We start from the raw sequence: 9308 nt of genomic DNA, 5'->3' as shown, positions 1-9308 counted from the left end.
AAAAACTAAACAAAAAAAATTAATTTAAAAAACAAAAAAAAAAAAATTACAACCAAAAGGTACATATGTATAATATATAACATTTTAACTTCAAAGCACCAAAGAGTTTATAATTTTACAAAGAATGAAAAATTGTTTCAGTAATTTAGACATGCAGCAGACTACGTAAAAACATTTTCTCATTAATAATTAAATGAATTTCAAGCAAATCCCTTCCTCGATTTCATTCCAACCTCAAAGAAGGCACTTGCTACACTGCTCTGCTTTTGATACATTCGGAACACTTAGATTTCAACCAACGATATACTATATAAAAAAATATAAAATAAATTGTGCTAAATGTTATACTAAATATAAATAGCTTTCTAAGATATTGCTATGCATAAAACAATCCCTTTACAGTCGTAGCGTGCGTGCTGCGCCACGTTTTGGTGTTGTTGTCGTCGAGGTCGGGGTGATGCGCTTCATGCCGGACAACGAATATGGCACACGAGGCCTTCGTTTGGGAGTAGCCGGTGGTGTGTGGTCGCTTTTAGTTGGTGTACGCAATTGTACAACGCTTATAGCGGTACTTTCTTCATCCACATCCGTCAATGGTACTGCTGTGCCAACTTCAGTGACTGCTATACTTTCAATGTCCGGCGCATCTTGCGATGTTTCCTGCGGCGATTCACTTAACGCGGTTTCGTTAAATTGTGCCATCAGATTACGACGACGCATGCCCATGGTTGATTGCATATCTGGATTCACTTCAGCGTTATTATTTGGCAGATGTTCGTAGATAACCAAAGCAATTTGCAAAGATTGATCGGATAAGTTTCGACGATATGATAAACGTAGACGAACAGGTCTATCCCAATTACTTGTCTGGTGTGGTGTTGGTGGCGCGTCTGTTGTAGTTAAATTTTGTGGTTTAGCACGCAATTTACCAGTCGCCTCAATATACTTCAATGGCGTATATTCATTGGCTAGCTTTTTGCGTAAATCTGCATCTATTTCTTCATCACTGGATGTATCGTCACCCAACATTTGCATGTCAAATTGGGTTGTTGTTAACTGACGCTTTGTGACGTGCGTTGTTTTACTGCTTGACGCCGGCATGCGACGCAAATAACTAAATGGTGTTGGAATTGAACGTTTGAGGCGTTTGGGCGCCGACGCACATGCCTCCTCATCGGCATCACTTTCCGAACCACATGCATTAATATTTTCAATTTTAATTGTACTCGAAGGCGGTGTTAGTTCACCAAGATGCGCTGCGGAATGGCTGTGATGCTCTGGTGTTCGATTACCAGGCAATGGTCGCATCTCCAAGTCATCATCCTCAATGTCACTATCTGCGTAACTTTTCAACGTAGTTATGCCAGTAACTTTATTTATTGGCAACACGAAATCAGCATCCTCCGTTGGCAGTGATTTTCTATAAACATAAAGTTCGATAAAGAATTATAAGTGGTTCAAGGTATAAGAAAAAATTACGTTTTCCAATGAGTTGGACGCTGTTCAATTGGCTGGCACTCCTCGACCTTGTCAAAATCTACATGCTCATATTGAGTGGCTACTTCGAATCTGTGCATAAAAATAGTAAGTCTTTAGGTAAAAGTAAAACAATTTCGACCTCAAAATTAAACCTGAAGTAATCATGTATCTTTGCTGGACCGCGAACTGTGCGTCCGAACCAATCAACTGCTGCATTTGGAGCAACTAGTAATTTCAACTGCCAGCAGTCGGCAGTAAACAACTCCAGATACTCTTTTAAAACAATGGATGCTTCCATTTCACAATACAGCACTGTAATTTAAAGAAATATTGCTGGTATTGTTAATCTTACAACAAATACACTAATGGCCAAATCATCACTTTGCGTACCTGTAACTGCTACTTGAAATATAGTCTTATCAGTTAGCGTTATTTATATATCTACGCAGGAAGTTATTCTTTGTTGTCCTGATTAATAGCAAAATTTAAGAATTAAAGGTTTTATTTTATATATTGCGTTTTCTACCTGTATTTGGCGTCTTGCGCGCTTTTGTAGACTTTGTTTGCACCAGCTGCGAATTTAACAGACAGTTTTCAGACAATGTGTAGAGAATGACATTGTAATAGATTGTTTGATGGTGTTTTAATCGTTGCCACATAAAAGTAGAAAATCTTATTGGAAACATCCTATTGGATACAGCTGATTGGTCGCTGATTGCAGTGAAAAAGCTCATTGATAAAAGTGTATATTGCTACAGGAATTACAAATCAACAATTGCCGTTTTAGAATATTTATATCAGTAACGATGATGAATAGTTGATTAATGCATTAGCAATGTAGTTTTCGTAGCTTTCTTGCTCTTTCAACTAAAAATATAAACATTTAACAATAATTTTTAGATAAAAGAAATTTTCAATTACTAAACAAATATTTTTAAGAAATTGTAGTCACATATCCTATATATTTGTTAAAAGGTGCATAAAAAGGTTTAATAAGATTTATCCCTGTCTAGTTATATATCAACAATGGGTATTATATTATAAACACATCTTTCAAATTAATATATTACCCAGCCAACCGTAACGCCAACAGTTCGGAAGAAATTACAAGAAAATTAACTCACTCACACATAACAAAATGATTAAAACTACAATTAAGAAATTAGTGACCGATTTTATATACACTAGAGTTCCGGATAGCTGAGCTGGTCAGTTTTAAAAACAATTAAAAAAGCTTTTATTTAGTAACAAAATGATGTGTGATTTACCAGTTATCACAAAAACAAAATCTGGCAACACCGCAAATCGTTATCACCAAAATTCAGCTGGAATTGCGCGAATCTATAAAAAATAAAAAATAGCTTATTCCATTACTACCTTCGCCGCAGCAATAGTGAACGATCGCAGCGGCAGCGATAAGCTGAGTGAACATTTGGGAGGTAAACGGAAATTTAATAAAAACTGAAATCAATTGAAATGTCTTTGCTTATTGTGTTGGGATAAATAAAAGTAAAAGTATTGTGAATTGTAAGTATAATTTAATATATGTATAACAACTACTAGTCACATTGTCAAAATGTATATATTATATAAGTGGTATTTTATTTATAAATATATTTCCGGCATATGAAACGTGTTTAATAATTGCTGTGTGTGAAACATGGGACAATATTTCTAATGCTAAAATCATATGTTTTCTATTTGCAAATTTGTGTTATTGTCGTGTAGCATTAACGCTTTGCTAAACTCCTTAACCTAACAACAACAAAAAAAAACGTATAAAAACAGGTTTGGTAAATAATAGTAGATAACAATAAACTACTTATCGCTATTAAGAGTATTGTGTTTGAGATAGAACTAAATATAGGTATATGTGTTCAGTTGTGTGTGTGCAAATTATTTTCGCGTTTATTTTTTATAAAATTTTTCGCAATAGAAAACAGGTAATCTATCTTCCGGTTGCGCAAATAAGTACATTATTTCCAAACAAGTTTACGGGCTTTGTTAATGTGTGGTCACTGGAACGCTTGGTGGGAAAAGCCATTTTTTAATAGTTATGTATACGCATGTAACATTTTCAAATGGATTAACTATTACCAATCAGTGTACAAACAATGAATCATACATCTCTTAAAACTAGTTTGTGAATGGTTAAATACTTGTATAGAAGTAATTACGACCATGAAAGTTCATTAATTTCAAGCTGTAATTGCAAATGCATTTACATATAATGGGGTGAATAGTTGAGCGCTTAGATCGTCAAATGTCGCAATGGCATCAAAGTAATTATTCTTTGTAAAATAATATTGAATGAATTAAACTAACTAATTTATACCATAGAACTTATTCAAATATATAGTATGTTTGTACAAAGGAAATAGTTAAAATGTGCCTAATGCAAATTAATATATTTTTTAAGTAACGGTAAAAGTTTTTATTGGTCTTGGCAATCTGTTCTTATAATTTCCTTTATGCGAAAAACCACACCTATTTTGCAGTGAAGTATTTAATCATGATAACAGGCGCGTTCATGATTATCGGGCACAATAGGTGCTCCTACACATGATTATTGTCAGGCGCTTATCAAATTAACATAATTAAATCCGTGAAACCCAAAAGTTAAACCCACAGTTATTAAAACTTTTATTGATTGTATTGTGATAAAAACTCATATATGTATATAATAGATTATTACGTAAGTACCCAATCAATTGGTTCATGTTAATATTTTTACGTCAACGCACATACACACTTAAGCCAAAGTGTGTGCTTAAACTGAGAATACTCAAATATTAAAAAAACTAATTTTTTTCATAATAATAATTACAATGACTTCCCCTTAAAATAATTTTGCTGTATAAATTTTTTAAATAATAATATACATAATTATTATCTGTTAATAATAACATACATATATTTTATTTATACATTTTTATACTTAATTTTTCATTTAATGAAAAAATAATTTTGAAAGTGGAGTGTTTAAATTTCTAACGTTATTTCCCGCTAACAAACCGACAATGGCAACTTCTTTCTTTCAGCACATATTCCATGCAATCTATTACATTCGGCTGCTGAATGGAAATCGCTGACGACGGCTTGAACGACTGCTAACGGCAGCGCCATTTCGAATTTCACTGTTCTTATTGAAGGACATTCTTACAATTTTCCTAATTTTTCTTTAAGTTCCGTTATTTATGTTTAAATAATACTAATTATCACTGACTGACGTAGTGCCTAAGCTAAACAAACAACCAATTAAAGAAAAAACTGCATATCCAATAAATTGAAAGTGAAAAAATCGATACAAGGTGGAGGGAAGAAACAAAATTAGTTCAATGGGCGATGTTGATAATGTGCGTGTGGCGGTACGCATACGGCCACTTGTGCCTTCGGAACGAGATCGTGGCTGTCAGGAGGCTGTGGAGCGTGTTGGTGACTCTCCACAAGTGATTGTGAATCGTTCGGATACATTCACTTTTAACTATGTGTTCGATGCTCGTGATACACAAGAATATATATATGATGTGATCGTAACAGGTCTATTAGACAAATTCTTCTCAGGATTTAATGCCACAATACTTGCTTATGGACAGACTGGTTCTGGCAAAACCCATACTATGGGCACCGCTTTTGATGGTGAATTGGATGAAAATGCTGGCGTTATACCACGTATTATGCGCGATATTTTTGAGCGCATCAAAAATTTAGCCAATGAATGTGACTTTGTGGTAAAGTGTTCGTTTATGGAATTATATCAAGAGCAATTGTATGATTTATTATCGGATCAGCCAAGGGAACAGGCTGTAGTTGAAATGCGTGAAAATCGCAATGGCGTTATTATGCCAGGATTAACAGAAATGTTAGTTACGTCAGCAGGCGAAACAACTGATTGCCTACTGCGCGGCTCCTCGGGGCGAGCTGTTGCAGCTACTGCCATGAACGAGCAGTCATCGCGTTCCCATGCAATTTTCACAATCACAGTCGAGGCCACGAAAAAGGATGAGATGTATGTAGAAAATTTTCACTGAATATACATTTCATTATTTACTAAATAAATTTCCCTTGCAGGCGCACAGTAACCACATCGAAATTCCATTTGGTTGATTTGGCTGGTTCGGAGCGTTCCAAGAAAACCCAAGCTACAGGTGATCGTTTCAAAGAAGGCGTTAAAATTAATCAGGGTCTGTTAGCGTTGGGAAATGTTATATCAGCACTTGGTTGTAAGTAAATAACATATGCTCGCGCGTAGTTGTTGTATTTCGGCGTAACACTAATGGTTTGGTGTAGTTAGAATGTAGCACTAACACAAAGTAATTAAAATAATATTAGAAATATATTTTATTTAAAAGCTATATAAATTTGAAAATATTAATTATTTGTAATTTTTTTTCAGCTGGTCAAGGTTCAGGATTCGTGCGTTACCGCGACTCTAAGCTGACTCGCCTGTTGCAAGACTCCCTCGGCGGCAATTCGATCACACTAATGATAGCCTGCGTCAGTCCGGCAGACTACAATGTCGCCGAGACGTTAAGTACCCTACGCTATGCAGACCGCGCACGAAAAATCAAGAATAAACCAATCGTTAACCAAGACCCACACGCGGCAGAGATTAATCACCTTAAAGGCATTATACAAAAGTTACGCGTTGAACTATTGGCTGCAACCGGCGGAACTGCACAAATGAGTAGCTCGTTAAACGGCGCATTACAGAGCATACCAGCGCTACCAGGCGCCGCAACTGCCATCGTAAACACAAGCGGTGCGATGGTTAAGAAATATCAAATACTCCAAGAGAAATACCACACGTTGCAACGACAGTTCCAGGCGACACTGCACGACGTAGCTGAGCACGAAATGCGTGCACACATTACAGAGGAAGCGCATGAAAAGCTCCAGCTAAAAATGAGCGAGCTAAAAGTCATTGCAAACGAGTTAGGCAGCAGCTACAAAGTAAATGCAAGCTTGGAAGAGCAAGAAAACACTGCTGAACGCATCAAGCAATTGAATCAATTGGTTGATGGTCTAGACGTGGAGTTGGAACGTACACAAACCGAAATAGAAAACCACAAACGTGAAACACTTAACGGCAGTGTTGGCAGTGCCGAAGACGAAGACGCCAGCAGTGCGCTGCTGGAAGTACGCTCGCAAATGCAGGAGCAAGCTGATGCCTACACCAATATACAAATGGATTATAAGGAACAATTGCGACGCATTAATCGCGAATTAAACCTCAAAGAGGAGCTACATCAACGTGTTGCTGGTAATTTGGTGAAATTTTGTACGCTGGAAGATAACACCGAAGAAAAGTTTAAGGAATGCGAGAAAAAGATACAAGAGTTGGAAGATGAGCGAAATCAATTGCTGGACAAACTGCGACATGTAAAAGAAAACGCCTCCGCCAAATTAGCAGAGGAACGGCGCAAGCGCCTACAGACGCTCGAACATGAGATTAGCGACATGAAGCGCAAGAACACACAACAAGCTAAGTTATTGAAAGTGCGTGAGAAGGAGACGCAAAAGATACAGAATCTACACACAGAAATACAAGCCATGAAAGAATCCAAAGTGAAGTTGATACGCGCAATGCGCCAAGAATCGGAGAATTTCCGTCAATGGAAAATGTCGCGCGAAAAGGAGTTGATACAGTTGCGCAACAAAGACCGCAAGCTAAAGAACGAAATGGCGCGCAAGGAGGCGCTGCACACCAAGCAACGCAACGTCTTGAAACGCAAGTGCGAGGAGGCGCTTGCCATCAACAAACGGTATTATTTCTTTACTATAATTATTTTAAAATTTGTTTATGTACAACGTGCTATCACACTTTTCAGACTGAAAGATGCTCTGGACAGACAACGTGTGGCACAATCACAGCGCCAGAAGCCACAAACAGCCAAAGATGCAAATACGGCCAGCAACAAGATCGAACAGGTGATCTCGTGGGTGGAACGCGAATTAGAGGTAATTGTAACGTTCATCGATGCAGAACATTCGCTTGAACAGTTAATGGAAGATCGCGTGATCATTAGCACTCGCATTGCGGAATTACAAAAACAGTCACCGGAAACGGGCAGTGGCGTAGCACAAGAATTGGACACACTGCGCGAGGATCTCGAAATGCGCAATGCACAGATAACCGATTTGCAGCAGAAGGTTTGCTCCATAGATTTGGAAACGCGCATGCGCACTCTCGCCGAGGGCATACAAAGCGTGCCAGAGGCGCGTGCTGTGCTACGCAAAGTACTCAAATCGATTTCCGATATGCGACGCGAACATGCCATACGCCTGCAGGAACAAAAGATCGCCTTGGACGAGCAAATTGCGCTGCGTGAGGCAGCCGAACAAACGAGTACAGTAGCAGCGAAGCGCATGCGTCTCATGGAGTTGGAGCACGAAGAGGCCATAGCCGAACGTGAGAACACGTATGAAGAGAAGATAGCCGTGCTGTTGAGGGAATTACATAACGCGCCACAGCTGGCCATGGGCACAGATGATGCGCTAACACCAGAGCAAGAGGAGCGTCTGAAAATCCAAGAGGAGCAATTGAACAAAATGGATACATTGCGCGAAGAATTGGAATACTACAAGAATTTGGTTAACGAATTGCAGCAGGCGGTGCAAGCGAAGGGTACACGCAAAAAAGAGGTTTTCAAGAAGGTGAGCAAATGGCTGCACAGGGGGTTGACGCACACAAATTAGAGATGAGTATGAGTATCGTTGTTGTTTGCAGCAGGTAATTAAACAAGAAACCATTGAGCTTGATGACGGTGATGACGATGATGCCATATCGCTTTCGAGTGGGCCCGATCATGACGACTCTGATGATCCGGACTGGGCCAAAACGCCGGGCTACCGACGTAGAAATCGACACACCGTAAGCCACAGACGCCATATCGTATATTAATCTCTTGAAATTCATTTCACCATTGTCTATGTTTCACACAATACAGCGTCTGACAACTAGCCGGAATACTAGCACCGATAATGACACCTTCACCACAGCTACCAGTCATCCCGAGCGCAAAAATAACACCATCAAGCGTAAGATGGGCGGCTGCAAGTGTCGCAAGGATTGCATAAACAAGCGTTGCGGTTGCTTCTCACTTGGCGATAAATGCTCGTCGAAATGCCATTGTGGCGACGCTTGCAAAAATGGCAAACACGCCACGGACAATGACGACAAAGAGAACGAGGAGTCTGGTGCTAGCGATGATAATAACCATAGTGCGCCGCCAGTCGCTGATCGCTCATTAGAACGCACACCGCCGAAAGCCAACCTTACCGTTAGCAATGACGTAAGCAAAGATGCTGAATCTACATTTATGAAGCCCAGCCACGCGTATCTCACACCGAAAATGGCCAGGTAATTGTTGCATGACATTTGTTGTTGCTTTCGCTGTTTTTAATAGCACTGCATTCATTGTCATTTCATTAAAATTTTGTGCTTGTTGAACGTCAACATTTGAACAGCTTTGCACAGCTCGTATTTGATTGAGCGCAGTATTTTGTGGGCGCATTTTAATCTTATCTAACACGTATGTTCTTAGTAATAATGACAAAAAATTGCATTTTATCGCCTGCATGTGTGTATCAAATGTCTTCCACTTTTCAATAACCTTTGTGCATAAGTTATTTGCTTCTTTTTGTTTATCTTATATTGAATTCTCGAGCATTTCCATTTCAAAATTGTATTTAATTGCTGCTTTTAACATTTTATATATATTTGTTTATACCTAACTATTATTTTTGATAAAGATTTTTTGGTGTTTTTTAATTTTATTTTAAATTTTTTTTAATTTTCCATATTTTTTTAGTTTTCAATATTTTTC

At 38.3% G+C, this 9308-nt stretch overlaps 2 protein-coding genes across 3 annotated transcripts in view; one reads left to right on the top strand and one right to left on the bottom strand.

The window, feature by feature from the left end:
* Positions 1 to 108: 108 nt before the first annotated feature.
* LOC108974903 lies at positions 109 to 2041 on the bottom strand. Its single transcript, XM_018943007.1, has 5 exons — positions 2006 to 2041; positions 1870 to 1947; positions 1632 to 1791; positions 1480 to 1569; positions 109 to 1420 (listed from the first exon to the last, which is right to left on the bottom strand). Exons 3-5 carry the CDS (start codon positions 1775 to 1777, stop codon positions 397 to 399), a joined length of 1260 nt encoding a protein of 419 aa, XP_018798552.1. The 5' UTR covers positions 1778 to 1791; positions 1870 to 1947; positions 2006 to 2041; the 3' UTR covers positions 109 to 396.
* An 821-nt stretch (positions 2042 to 2862) lies between these two features.
* LOC108974971 (chromosome-associated kinesin KIF4A) overlaps positions 2863 to 9308 on the top strand; it is a 9279-nt gene continuing 2833 nt past the window's right edge. Inside the window, exons 1-7 of one of the 2 annotated variants that reach the window (XM_018943131.1) lie at positions 2863 to 3006; positions 4521 to 5488; positions 5551 to 5702; positions 5876 to 7244; positions 7311 to 8136; positions 8210 to 8353; positions 8430 to 8842. In XM_018943131.1, coding sequence (XP_018798676.1) covers positions 4818 to 5488; positions 5551 to 5702; positions 5876 to 7244; positions 7311 to 8136; positions 8210 to 8353; positions 8430 to 8842 — 3575 coding nt within the window. In that variant the 5' untranslated portion in view covers positions 2863 to 3006; positions 4521 to 4817. The remainder of the gene's footprint in view (positions 3007 to 4520; positions 5489 to 5550; positions 5703 to 5875; positions 7245 to 7310; positions 8137 to 8209; positions 8354 to 8429; positions 8843 to 9308) is intronic. The other variant, XM_018943132.1, reaches the window with a different exon arrangement.

Source organism: Bactrocera latifrons, unplaced genomic scaffold, assembly GCF_001853355.1.
Source record: "Bactrocera latifrons isolate USDA-ARS-PBARC rearing strain unplaced genomic scaffold, ASM185335v1 scaffold_6, whole genome shotgun sequence".
NCBI lineage: Eukaryota > Metazoa > Arthropoda > Insecta > Diptera > Tephritidae > Bactrocera > Bactrocera latifrons.
Note: the sequence above shows the minus strand (reverse complement) of the source record. Positions and strands in the feature narration are given on the sequence as shown.

Coding starts and splice junctions, on each gene's coding strand:
- LOC108974903 (XM_018943007.1), bottom strand. CDS start 1,777: ATGGAAGCATCCATTGTTTTAAAAGAGTATCTGGAGTTGTTTACTGCC. Junction 1,570..1,631: donor AAGATACATGATTACTTCAG/GTTTAATTTTGA, acceptor TTTTATGCACAG/ATTCGAAGTAGCCACTCAAT. Junction 1,421..1,479: donor CGTCCAACTCATTGGAAAAC/GTAATTTTTTCT, acceptor TTATGTTTATAG/AAAATCACTGCCAACGGAGG.